The sequence below is a fragment of the Urocitellus parryii genome, chromosome 2, assembly GCF_045843805.1.
Source record: "Urocitellus parryii isolate mUroPar1 chromosome 2, mUroPar1.hap1, whole genome shotgun sequence".
Classification (NCBI taxonomy): Eukaryota; Metazoa; Chordata; class Mammalia; order Rodentia; family Sciuridae; genus Urocitellus; species Urocitellus parryii.
Window position 1 is genome coordinate 212,028,697 of NC_135532.1, and position 14,165 is coordinate 212,042,861.

General features: G+C 35.5%; 1 protein-coding gene across 2 annotated transcripts; it reads right to left on the reverse strand.

Annotated features, from left to right (window-relative positions):
- Positions 1 to 13: 13 nt before the first annotated feature.
- Positions 14 to 12,951, reverse strand: Cct8 (chaperonin containing TCP1 subunit 8). Of its 2 annotated transcripts, XM_026396172.2 has the most exons (16): positions 12,805 to 12,951; positions 11,165 to 11,255; positions 9,851 to 9,930; positions 8,415 to 8,564; positions 7,772 to 7,952; positions 7,599 to 7,660; positions 6,345 to 6,482; positions 5,314 to 5,492; positions 4,393 to 4,459; positions 4,232 to 4,319; positions 4,032 to 4,147; positions 3,395 to 3,466; positions 3,158 to 3,322; positions 2,537 to 2,656; positions 589 to 693; positions 160 to 244 (listed from the first exon to the last, which is right to left on the reverse strand). In XM_026396172.2, the coding sequence occupies exons 1-15, from the start codon at positions 12,862 to 12,864 to the stop codon at positions 601 to 603; spliced, it is 1,662 nt and encodes a 553-aa protein (XP_026251957.1). In that variant the 5' UTR covers positions 12,865 to 12,951; the 3' UTR covers positions 160 to 244; positions 589 to 600. The 2 variants fall into 2 exon arrangements, with proteins under 2 accessions (XP_026251959.1, XP_026251957.1); XM_026396174.2 differs by lacking the exon at positions 589 to 693 and having other exon boundaries at positions 14 to 244.
- Positions 12,952 to 14,165: the final 1,214 nt, after the last annotated feature.

Consider the following 14,165-nt stretch of genomic DNA (forward strand, 5'->3'; position numbering starts at 1 on the left):
GCTGGTCACCAGACAGGCTTTTACAGTAAAACACATTTATTTTATCATTCAGCCAAGGATACAAACACAAAACACTTCTTAATTTAAGGAGAATAAGAAAACCATTAGGCAATTCCTAGTGAACTACTTCAAATACAACCTTCACCTATAGTAAAAATTAGGCTATTCAGTCATTTTGGTCATCATCCCAGTCTTTCTTTCCACTTGGAGGCTTGGGCCCACCAGCTGGTTTTGCCATGATGATCTGTAAAACACAAAAGTGCTTATAAATTCAAACTTCACAAATTAAGAATACTTTTCTATTGGCCTAATTATAAGATGGAGCAATCCTCTTAATATAAGCAATCAATTATATATATTGCATATGAAACGCCACAGCACAAAGTTTTCTAGCTTCCTTGTTAGAAATTACAGTGAACTTTCGGGAGTGAGAAAGCTTCCTGCTTGTGGGGTAAAAACAGCAAAAAAAAAAAAAAAAAAAAGCCCACACAGATTAGTAAAGTACATTCCAAAACAAGCACTTTGATAACTTAAGCAAACGTGAAAGTTTTTGCATGCATCCCTGGAATAAACCAGTCAGTGTGGCACCTGATTTGTTATTTATATATGAGGTTCGTCTTGCCAACCGTCTTTATCCCAATTTCCTTGTGGTTTAGGTGCTTTAGGTCCACCTGCCAGTTTTGCCATTATAATCTGAAGTAGTTGATAGATAAAAGTTTAACAATAAAACTTTCTCCTACCAACGAGAACCAAATAGTAACAAGTGTTTGTTCAAGCACCAGTTCGCTGGTAACTAAAAAATAAGCCACAAGACTTTCTTCAGCTTATCTAAAAAAAATGTGCTAAAGCAACATTTTACCCAAGTACAGTATAACGATTTCATATCTAAAGATTTTATTAAAAAACAAAAATGGTGGCAGTGGCCTCAAATAAGTTTGGGGGAAGCTAATATAAACTATTAAGCTGAACTATTATGCATTGCTTTCCCAATTTATATGAAGAAATCATCCTGTACAACATCAAGGGGTTTGACTTCTATTTTAAGCAACATGAACATGAAACATCTTTACCACCACTCCAATAGATTTCACACCTGTTTTCAGAAGCCTCTATAAGAAGTCTAAACCTAAGGGAGCTGGGGATGTGGCTAAGTGTGGAGGGTGCTTGCCAACCAAGTGGCTCTTGGTTTGAACCCCAACAACATAAAAATAACAGTGGTTCCTAAAATTTTATTAGGCATCACCATTACACAGAGAACTTATTAAAGCTGCATGTTCGACCTCCTTCAGAGTTTCTGATTCAGTGGGTCTGGAGTAAGGTCTGAGAATTAGCAAGACCTTAGGCGATGTTGATGTTATCTATTTGGGTACTATACTTCCTTTGAGCATGAGTTGAAAGAGATATTTGAAAAAAGATCCAGCTCCTGTTACATCAACTACTGCTCATAATAAAGTCTCTTTCGAGAATATATATACTGCATAAAATCAAGCACGACTAACTTTTAAAGATGGTAATTATTCTAACCCCAGCTTGGCTAACGTAGTTGGATGGGTTCTTCATATATCTTTATGTGCAGAGTGCAAAAACCAAGGGCACATACCAATAACATCCCTACTATCAAAATTTAGGAAATTTCTTTGTGATAAAGTTTATAGTCTTACCTGGCATTCAGAGAAGTTCCTCAGTTAAGGAACTTCCACTATCAGGATTTCTTTTCACCACATATCTTAGTCTACTTAAGTTGCTCCTGTCCCCTTCTATTTTGGGTTCTCCTTTAACACATCATTTCTAGAATAAACAATTCCTTAGGCTTCTCTCATCTTGACTGAAAAACCATATTCTTTACTGAAAACTACCTGATAAGCAGATTCAGAATCCTCTTATTAACAAATCTGGCACAACAAAACAGTTTTTGCTTGGTACTGGGGACTGAGCCTAGGGCCTTCCCCATGTTAGGCAAGTGTTTTATTGCTGGGCTACATTCCTAGCCCTTCTACTTATTTCTAGTAAGGTGAAAGTGGATACCCAGTTCCATTTTTGCTCATTCTCCAGTTATGAAAGAGTCCTTATTAAAAAAAAAATATATATATATATATATTTTACTTTTGTTATATAATAATTATTAACTGGTCCATACTGTGCTTAGAAATAAGTCTAGTTGTCTATTAATTTTCACCTAGGATTTCTTCCAAGTTTAATTTCACATGATTTTCTTTACTTACTGTATATATTCTGTGTCCCTAACAAATACAACTTTCTATAAAGTATTTATAAATAGTTCATTGGTTAATAATTACTTTGAGAATTTTGTGGCAAATGGATTTAAGATTACTCAATATTTTCAGTATAATTTAAAACTACAGGAGAAGAAAAAATTTTAAAAATGGGGGATGGGATTTGAACATCTAAGGTGTGAGGGTAAGGAAACATTCCTTTGAAAACAAAGAACTATGCTATATTCTAGTTCTGTAAAAACATACCGTTGAACCATATTGAAACTACCATTTTTAGATACCAAAGTTTCACTTTTGCTCACCTGATCCACTCTAAGTACAGTAACCGCAGCATTAGTAGCCAATTTTATAGCCCAATATTTTCCCAGATATGTATCTAGAATACCAGCTTCCAACATGTCCTTTACAGCAGGAACTTCAGCCTGTCAAACACAAAACAGTTTCCATCCTTTCATTTTAAATTCTTTTCAGTGAAAGTGCTTACATTCAAAACCAAAAACCTGCATGCATGACTCCTAAGTACCAGACAAGTAACCATGTGTAAATACTACTCCATACACACAATAAGAGTATCAATAAAAGGAAAACTAAAAATTTATTCTATCAGATAAAATGAAAACTAATTTTTAAAAATTTTAAATTATAATTCTTAATACACCATTATACAATAATTTATCATATTTCTGATTATATATAAGGTATGTTGACACCAAATTCACATCCTCATACATGTATTTTGTATAATGATGAGGGTCTCCTTTCACCATCCATGCTATTTCCCTTCTCCTGAAAACTAACTTTTAAGAAAACAAATTGTTCATAAATCAGTTCACTATTTCTGATTTTCCCCTTATATGTACTGCTCCTATTTTTAGGTTGTGCATTCACAAAGCAATTTAAGTTCATGTTTTTTTATCAAATACCTCAATGTCTAGTCCAACATTTTTATTTCCTTCTTGGTGAACTGCATAAAGTTTAGAGATAACTTCATTGGCCTTAACTCCAGAGTTCTCTGCCAATGCCCGGGGAATAGCTTCAAATGCCTCGGCGAACTTCTTAATAGCATACTGCTCAAGTCCAGGACATGTCTAAAACAAAATGTGTTTATTATTGCTTTTTATTCAAGCAATGAGAAGAAAGTTACACAGTAAAAGCCATACCTCTCCATAGGATGTGATTTGTTTGGCTAATTCAATTTCTGTTGCTCCACCTCCAGGTACCAGACGTTTATCCTGTAAGTTGTTCAAAAAGCCAGACAAAACAGAAAAACAAAAACAAAACATTAAAAAGGTAGTTTCACTAATCTTTTCAGATTCTAATACTCCATCAGACTAAGTTTTCAACCAGTCATTGTTATTCAAAATCTACTTTTGAACTTGGTAAAAATGATCAGACAAATTTTCTTTCTGAAGTATCTAGTACATGAAAAAGGAAGACCAAAGTGAAGAATGGGGACAGTCCTGTCTTTTATCTGCATTCTAGGCACTGACAACAATGCTTTAGCAAATGAAGTTAGTACATTAAAACAAAAAAAAAAAAACACGAACTATTTAACAGTAAAGAAATAGCCTTGCTTTGCTATTAAGTCCTTCATATGATCATTTTGAGAAACTATCGTATTCTTCAGCAATTGAAAGGTAAATCGTTGGTAAAAATCCACCTGTCTCAGCCTCCACAGTAGCTGAGATTATAGGCAAGTACCACCATGCCTGGCTAAACCACTCATTTTGAAGAAGCACCAACTACGTTTTTAAGACTAATTAGAGATTACTAAAGAAGCTTCTTGTTAATACTGACCCTTGTGAGAACTTTGAAAGTATTGACACCATCATCTACTGCCCTTTCTATATCATCCATCAGATTGTCTGTAGAACCTCGAAGTACTATGGTAGAAATGGCACCATCTTCTTTTTCTGTCAATAAACATATTCAGAGATTAAGTAAAAGAAAACAAACAACTTACATTTGCACAAACATATTTTGCCATTATTACATACCATGCTTAAAAACAACCACCTGTGTGTCTCCAACTTCTGAGAGGTAAACATTGTCACAATGTCCCATTTCTTCAAGGACAGGAGGAGTCTGTAAAAAAGAGATTGTTATAATAAAATTCAAATATATGCAACTATCTTTGATTGTTCCTCAAAATACGTACCAATCTAGGAAGAGCTGTAGCACCAACTGTTTTACACAGTCTTCTGAGATCCCATTTTGAGTTCAGCCTTAAAAAAAAAAAAAAAGGACCTTAATACAACATTTAATTCCAACCATATAGTATATAAAGACACATCAAGTTTTGGATATGTGAGTTGTCATGTATAAAATAGCATGAAACTATTATTTACCTCTGAGTGTTTTGAACACAATTAAATCCTACTCTCCTGCATATTTGGCTTACCCAGTTCTGCTGAGATATTTTTATTTATTTATTAGATATATATGACAGTAGTGTATTTTGACATATTATATATAAATGGAGTATAACGTAATTCTAATTAGGATCCCATTCTTGTGGTTGTACATGATGTGGAGTTTCACTGACTGTCTATTCATATATAAACAAGGGAAAATTATGTCCAATTCATTCTACTACCTTTCCTATTCCCATCGCACTTTAGGAAATCAGAGGTTTATAGTTCTAAAACACCAGGGACCTGGTATGTATGCACACATACAACTTTTGCTTTGTTGTGTACGACCGCACATATAAGGAAGAGTACAGTGATTCACTTTGCACGTTTGACTAGGTGTTAAGAATGGGAATGGATAAGTTTTCTAGTGTTCTCTATAGATGTGTTCATGGACTACAAGGCACCCTCCTTATTCTGCACTCTGGCTGACAAAGTTCTAGGCTTGTGTATTGTCTCAAGCTGTTCCTTTTACCCAGAATGCCTTTTCAGTTTCCTCTTCTACTTATTGATATCCCTCTAAATTCTTTTGCTATTTGATCTAATAATTTATCTGATCTTATAAGTTATTTCCCTTTATTAACTACCTTCACAGAATTGCTGAACTTATTCAGTGTTTCAACACCTAAAAATCATTTATAATTTGGTTAACAGAATGCAGCTCTTACCTCACCAACATGATATTGTATTTGTTTGCATAATGAAGAGCCATGTCTGCCACTTTGCCACCTGTTACTATGACATTGGCACCAGTATCAGCAATAGCCTTGACTTGTGCATCCATGAGATTTTCTTCTCCCTTACTAAAATTCATCAATTCTTCAGCAGTCTTTATCAATACTGTTCCCTGGCAAAACAAGTTAAGTATTCTCTTTAAAACCACCTCACTACTTTGGTGTTCAAATGCAGAGGATGAGATTTAACTTAAGAAATAACCTAAGAATTTGGGAGAAAACATGAAAATAAACATGCATGTACTATGAAGCAGAATACATGATATTAATAAACACTCAGCTTGTTCCTCTTCACTCCTAAAACAGATGTGTATGCTCCTCAACAGGTACTTCAGTGGAAAAATTGGAGAAATACTTTAATTTTAGCTATGCTTGACAGGTGTCCTTTTTTGTCTTTTATGAAAATCAAACAGTTTAACATAAACTAGAAAGGACATGATTCCCAAACTCTTCCTAAATTTTGTGATCATTCCTAAATGGACACTCCTCTCCCCTAATCCAGCTAAACCTTTCAAAAGCAATACTTTAAATTTCAAGAATAGCAGGGATGAGTCCAGCTAAATACAAACTTAAAACTTTACATATATTTTTAAAAACAATTAAAAATTTCAAATTATATTAGCATTTTTTTTTCAGATTTTACCAAATGTTGACATTTAAACTATTTTCAAAGAGCACACAGAGTGCTCACCTTATTTTACTTGCTGAAATGCCAATAGCTGTATGATAGACTATGAACCAACCTGGTGCCATCTAATGTTTCAAATTTAGAATTTTTAGTAACTGAATTTTATATCAAAGAATATAAAATCTGGCTTAAAAAATAAATGTGATCCTGCAATTTTCAGTAATTATGAGGTACTTATTAGTTTAAAAGCAAATTCTACATCAAAACTTAAAATGGTAATATGAAAAGCTAACCCAAATTTTCACTTTAATTTCAAGAAGGTTTGAAGTTTACATACCTTAGTTTCTGTTATCATGCCATCAAAAGGGCAAGAGTATACTGCTATTTTTGCATCTTTTACAGATGTTACATCACCTTCAGTTTCCTTCTTAAAAACCATACCATGCAATACTGAAGAAGAATAGATACCAGAGCCCTAAGAAATTGAATACCAAGATCGTTATTAATGCCAAACTGTTGACTCTGTATGTTATCAAATACAGCCTTTTCTAAAATGAAGCAATACACCAAGACAGAGACCCAGGGCTACAAAAGGGGATGATAGGCATAAAGCAGACCATTCTGCTCAAGGTGGGAATCACCACGGGAATGAGCCACTTATGAAGGGGAGGTTGTCCCTCAGTGTACTAAGAAGAACCAAAGGTAGAAAACTGCTCTAACCATTTATTCATCCACTCACCGAAGTATTTGGTGCCAATAAACCAGGAACAGCTATTACTACTATAGATTGAATAGAGAACAAAAATCAGCTCTTCTTCTTGGTGGTGGTACTGGGAACTGAACCCAGGAACTTGTGCTAAGTGCTCCAGCATTGAGTTATATCCTCAGCCTTTTTTATTTTGAGAGTGTTGAGATATTTTCACTAAGTTATCCAGGTTTATGTTGAACTTGTGATCCTCCTACCTCAGATTCCTGAGTAGCTGATATTACAGGAATGTGTGAGGCTAAAGATTATGCTCTAATAGTCTTGCAATTTAATGAGCAAGGTGCATCCCAGACAGAAAACACATAGCACATGTACAAATACACAGAGAGCATACATATCACATAAGCTAAATTCAACCACGATAATCAGTATACCAATGTGCTAAACCATTTCTACTATAAAGTACATAAAAAAATTTTTATCAAAAACATGCTTCAATGTTTTGATGTTATCTTTACATTGTGAATTTTATTAATATAGAGCAAAAATCAGATTTCACCCCACTCAAAATTATCCAAGTTTATTGTTATAATCCAGCATATACAAAGAAGGCAAAGAAATTAGTATTTTGTTTTGTACACTATTCTTAATCCAAAAGAATGGCAGGGAAAATTGACAACAGGGAAACAACATGTCAATACACTTAAACTTAATTGGTGATAACATTACAACCTATTAATACTAAATGTTGTAAAACAATGCCCCAAAAGATAATTAAGCACTAAGTGTCTAAAACATGAGATTAAATATAAGTCTGGATCAATTTTTTTTTTTGTAAAAAAAAAAAAAACTTTTAGAGAATGTCGATAAATTTTCTGAACTTACCAGAATTTTACAAACCCTGATGTTATCAACATTGAAATGGCCAGAATCAGGAAAAATGGACACTGTTAGGAAAATAAGACAAAAAGGAAAAAAAAAATTTTTTTTGAAGTAACAGAAAATATTAGTCATATTAGATATTTTAATTTTGAATCCTTTCATTTACTAGTACTTACCACATGCCTGAGCAATAAGCTTGGCTAGAAATGCTTCATTTCCATACTGTTTACTCATTATGGAGGTACGAAGTAGAGATGACACTTCATCAACATCTCTAAGGTTTTTTGCAGAACAACATACCAATTCAGGAAGAATCTCATGGGCTTTTCTGCAGGCTATTTCATAACCTTCTATGACCTATGTAAAAAACAAAAGTACTTCTTTCAAACACATAATTTTCACATGACTTAAAGTAATTCTTTTTTGTAACCCCAAGAATATGGTATTTTTGATATAAAATGAGTATACTTACAGACTAATATATGGCAGAGCCTACTAGTTATGAGAGAGAATAGGTTTTGGAGACAACCCAGATTTGAATTTCAACTCCTCCACTTACGAGGTATAGAATCTTGTGCAATATTTTTCTAACTAAGTCTCACTTTCCTCATTTAAAATAAAATGGGTTTAATTGGACTAACAGGATTCTTCTGATGATAAAATGGTACGGCATGTGAAGCACATTGTACTGTATTTCCTGGCACAGAGTAAAGAGCTCAATAATGTTAGCTATTCCTTTGATAACGATCTTAAATTTTAAACAGTAGTGTATATACAGACAAAAATTAAATAGGGATAAGTTATAAAATGAGCACTTGCCTCTGAAACTGACAGGCCAATCCTTAGAAGTTCTTCAGCTAATTCCAGAAGAGCTCCAGCAAATACCAGAACAAAGTTTGTGCCATCTCCAACCTCTTGCTCTTGCATATGGGAAGCCATTACAATCATTTTTGCAGCAGGATGCTGTACCTGGTATAAGAAGAAATATCAAGTGAAAATTTTTGATCCTTACAGTAACATAAAATCATCAATTTCCATTTCTTAAATAGACTTTAATTTCCCTATATGCCAGGTAATTCCATTTGATCATTAAATGCTATTAAAAGTGTGGTCACAAGAAAATCCAAGTCCCTCTAGGTCTATCAACACAAATGAAAACAATTTCACAACACATCTTCTTTTGATGGGCATCATCCATTACATACAACTCATAAGGTTCAGCACATTATTATGTGCTAAATTAAAAAATAAAGCAACTCCAACCACTAGATCTAGACATTAAATATCTTCAGAGGAACAAAACCAGACATTTTACTTGACTTGGTTAAGAGCCTCAATATTAATTTCATTGTATGTTCCTGCCATAAGGGCTATCACTTCTGGTTTATAAAAAGAAATGTAAAAATTTTCTTAAAAGGCTACAACAAATTTACATAATTTTGTTCTTAGGAGTCAATTTTAGATATTTGTATAGAAACAAGTAATAATTATTGACAACCATAAAAAACATACTTAATATTGCGGTATTATCCTAATAATATCCTTATTATATTTTAATAACTTCCGAGAACATCACAGTGTATGAAATCAACACTTACAATGGGGTTCTTCCACAAATAATCTGTGGAGTTAAATATGTCCTTGAAAATACTGTTAAGATGTTGAATTATCTGCAGTTTCATTTAAAACACAAGATTGAATTCTTTACAGGCTAACCATCAGGAAAATTTCCTGAAGTTGAACATATCCTTCAATTACAAGGCAGCTACAGAGAAATGGCTATATGCATTTAGGTGCCAGACTTTCCTTATAACCCTGCAAAAAGTATTTGTTCTATAGGCTATAACATCAAAACTGCTGCTGAATAAAGCAAAATTCCAATTTGTGTTTAGTGTCTGGATTACTTTTGTTTTTATTTTCATAAAGCCAAATTGTTTGACTAAAAAAGTTTTGCTCATTAGCTGTTTCTATATTATAGAATAATTCATTTCATTGTCACTCTAAAATCAATTTGACATTATTAGCAAATGTACCTTATCATAATTCCTCCAAACATTAATAACATAATAGATTTTTAAAATGAGTTTAAAACATTAAACCTAGAGCTGTTTATACACCTGCATAATAAAATTTCAAGTTGGAAAAAAGTAGCCCTTCATTATTCAATCTGAAGTAAGAAATTTCCTTCTATGATAAAATATAATTTTTGATGTCATCAAAACATTTCTTGGTTGTTTCAAAAAGTAGTAACTTACTTCTAACTCTCTTAAAATAGTGGCTGCATCATTTGTCACAAACAACTTCTCCATGTGGTTGATGACCATTTTGTTCATTCCTCAAAAATAATAGTCAAAAAAGAAAAAAATCAATTACTCAAATATTTCCCCAAATACCCAGAAAAACATAGTTAAGAAACAAAATATGTATTTACTTCTTAAAACAGTGTTGTAAAAAAAATCAATATATATTCCATTCTATCTCAGAGCCCATGTATAATCCCTGATTATACATTCATATTTTCCCCCCTAATTTCCCATAATATTTAGCAAGTAATCTTACAGTGGACTTCCATGTTGTTTACAACATGTTTGGCATGCAAAAAGTGTTCCATAAATGTAAATTATGTTAACATGTATAAAAACCAAAATAATCTACTCATATTTATTTTAATTCTTATTTCACAGATCTGCATCTTTATTTCAACTGGTGAAGGCAAGAGTAGAAAAATCTTATGTCCCCTTTCCACTTTTTTTTTTTAATTTGAATTTTGGTACTGGGGACTGAACCCAGGGGTGCTTAACTACTGAGCCATCTTCCTAGCCCTTTTTAAAATTTTGAGACAAAGTCTCCTCAAGTTGCCTAGGGACTTGCTAAGTTGCCGAGGCTGGCTCTGAACTTGCAATCTTCTTGTCTCAGCCTTCTGAGTTGGTGGGATTACAGGTGTGCACATAGCATAATGTCACTTTATTGGTTCAAGAGCCAGGCACAGGCCTGTAATCCCAGTAATCCCAGTTGAGGCAAGAAGATCACAAATTCAAGGGCAGCCTGGGTAACTAAGGGAGACACTGTCTCAAAAAAGGGGGAAAGGGGTGGGAAGTGGAAGTGCTGTAATTTTTACATCCTTTCAATATGTTAAAAGTAACATTTCGATGGCTATTTTTCTGGAGATCTAAGCTGCTGATTAAAAATCAGAAATATGCCAGGTGCAGTGGCATAGGCCTGTAACCCTAGTGGCTTGGAAGGCTGAGACAGGAGAATCTCGAGTTCAAAGCCAGGCTCAGCAATGGAGAGGTGAGGAGCTAAGCAACTCAGTGAGACCCTGTCTCTAAATAAAATAAAAAATAGGACTGGGGATGTGGCTCATCGGTGGAGCGCCCCTGAGTTCAATTCCTGGTACCAATAAATAAATAAATAAATAAATAAACAAACAAACAAGAATGTACTGGTATTACTGAATAATGAAATAAACTTTCAAAGCAATACTGTAAATATAATCCTCAGAACAAGTTTGAAAGAAAAATAAAAAGGATTCCATTACTCTATTTTTAAAACATGAATTTGGAAATTACCATTTGGTCCATATGCTGTACGTGTAGTTTGCGCAAGTTCCTTGCAAGCTTGTATGTTTCTATACACAGCCTCTTCTAATCCTGAAAAATGCTGTAAAATAAAATAAGACAATAAACAAGAATTTCCCAGCACAAGATATCTTTGCTTTTCTTTTAATAAAAATCAAGTATTGTGTAAGTATTCCATACTTGGTTTTCAGAGTCTGAACACCACCTCCCATAAAACCAACCATGGTCACCAATCTCAGCTTTCTGGCTAATTTCAAGACCTTGGGCAATTTTTTCACTTGTAAATCTAGGCAATAATAATAGTATCCACCTCACAGGATTGTTGAGTTAATCATTCAAGATTTACACATGTAAAACGTGTTGCTTGATATTTATAAAATTCTCCACACAATTTCCTCATTATTTGAAATGAATAAAGCAGTATGCTTTTTAGGGACTACAGAGATCTACTTGCACATTACAAACATAGGCTCTTAATTTTTTTTTTGTGTGTAGTGAAGAGGACAGGAGGAAAACTAAGTCCAATTAGAAAAAGGAGATAAAATATTTCAAGTAAATTATCTTTTCAGAGTTACCAATACCAAATTCAAACCTAAGATTTCAGCCTGCCATTTTTAGAGCAATCAAAACTATTTTCAAAAAGAAATCCCAACACATACATCATACCCTGACATTTATTTGGTATACAAATTACCTCCAAAGTGCATCCTATAACCAAGAACCTAGCTCCCTCCACCTCCCATAAAACCTTATATTCAACCACACTAATCTATTTCTTCAATGAAGCACATAAAAGTGGGAGATTAAAAAAAAAAAAAAAGAACACCACTATTTGACAATTTGGACAATCCAAAAGACAATATTTTCAAAGTGCAGTTAAGATACATTTTTTAAAAACTATGTTCCTGAAATCACATTCAAGATCATAAAACTAAGTAGCATTTGGACCAAAGTGTCATTTATCCTGTGGGCTACACAGGTAAATAAGGCACTCGGAACTCAGAGATACCACTTTTTGCTCCAATTTCCTCAATTTAAAAAAGAGATGAGGAAAACAGGACGCTGAGAGGCACGTTTTATGTCAACTTGGCTACAATGAGCTGGGACCAGAATCCATTTGGACTGTCACACTAACCACACAATTTCTCACTCGGAAAGAGGCAACTAAGAACTGGCTGGCTCTTGTTCTTACGCCCTCTGGTCGGGATCGCCTGCTCCTTCTCCCTCCTGGTACCAATAATTCATGAATTGTATGCTAATCGGCCTCACAGTTCCCAAAGCAATTTCATCTCCTCAACTTCACTCTTACAAATCCCTTTGAGGAGGAGAGTCTAATATTAGAGTCCCGCTGTACTGGAGGGGAAAACGCAGGAGCAGCATGACGCTCGCCCAGCTAGACTGTGTGGGTCGTCCATACTGCTGCCTCGGATCTCGACAGCAGAGAGAGAATAAAAAAGACTCGGCGTTTGGCGGCCGAGTCTCTCGAGTACTCCTCCCTTTCTGGAATCTTCTCCCTCGGTCGCTGTGCCAGAGGTAGCATGCCCGGCCCGTTAGTAGGCCCTTCTCCTTCTCTACAGCCACCACAACCCCATGCCGGCTCTCCCACCTCACCCTCTCGTTCCACCCCTTACTTTCGCTCCCTCCTTGAGCATCTGGGCAAAGCCCGGGGCCTTGGGGACGTGGAGCGCCATGGCCAGCCTGCACAGAGTCGTTCACGCGATCGATCGGAAGAAGGGGAGGAAGCGGGAGGCGCGCACAGCCTTCTGGGGACGCTGCGTGCTACCGCCTCCCGTCCCTCCTTTCTCCCCAGCCGACCGCCTGCCTTGAAACCTCGCGAGAACTAGAGGAGCTCCAGCAGCCAGAGCCGACCTGACGATCCTCGATCAGGTCGAACGATCCTGCCGAGCGCCGTGAGCGCGGTCGGGCTTTTGGGCTGACGCATGCGCAGGGAGATCCAGGGCAGATTCGCAGCGTGTTTGCGATTTCTGACCAATAAACCACACTTCCTAAACTTATAATTTTCCAGACCCAGACATCAGCGTGTCAGGACAGGTGTGCCCTTAGTCCTGAAACGGTGCCCCTGTCTTCATCCCCCCCAAACTATCGATGGGTGTCAGTTCTGTGCTGGGAACTGAAGGAGGCACTGGGAATGTGAAGGTGCCAATCAAAATCACTAATAAGGTGTGCTGCCTGTCGAGTGCTCACAGGTGCCAGGTTCCGTGTGCTTTGCTTTACCTGCAGTATCTTTGTTAATGATCCAGCTTACAAATTAATATTATCATCTCCATTTTATAGAAGAGAAACGGAAACTCACAAATAGTAAATATCATACCCAAGACCACAGAGCAAATGATTTCTACCTAGATCACCCGGATTGCAACGTGCACATTCGTAACCATTATCTATGCTCCTCTTTTTTACTTCCTGGAAATATAAACCCTTTTACTGTCCCAAAACCTTTTCCAAGCCTGACTGCAGTGTCTTTCTACATCAACACACAGCTGATTTCAAAGAAAATAGTTTCCCAGTGGAAGCAATGCATTCTTCCTGTAGGAAACAAAACGCAAAACGTTTTCGGTGGGTTTCTTGACTTGGATGCGGATAAATTAAACTGGGACAGACTTAGTGCGCTTTAAAAAATAATCGCATGTGTCAAGTGTATCATGAGTTACATTTTTTTCTAATAAGCATTTAAAATATATAATTATGAAAAGAATGTTTCCTTGTCCGTCAAATACATTGGGAAACGTTGCCAGAGATCAGCAGATCTCAGAAGTGTGGTCTAAAGACTTTGAGGTTCTTCAAGACCTTTTCAGGATCCATTAGTACAAAAATATTTTCATCCTAACAGTGAGGTACTTTCTCTCTTATTCTTCTGGTACGGAATTTTCTAGAGTCCCACATGATGTGTGCTACTACAACAATTTGAAAGAGAAACCAGTTGTCCTATATTAAGCCACATATAAAAGATTTGCAGAAATGTAAAACAATG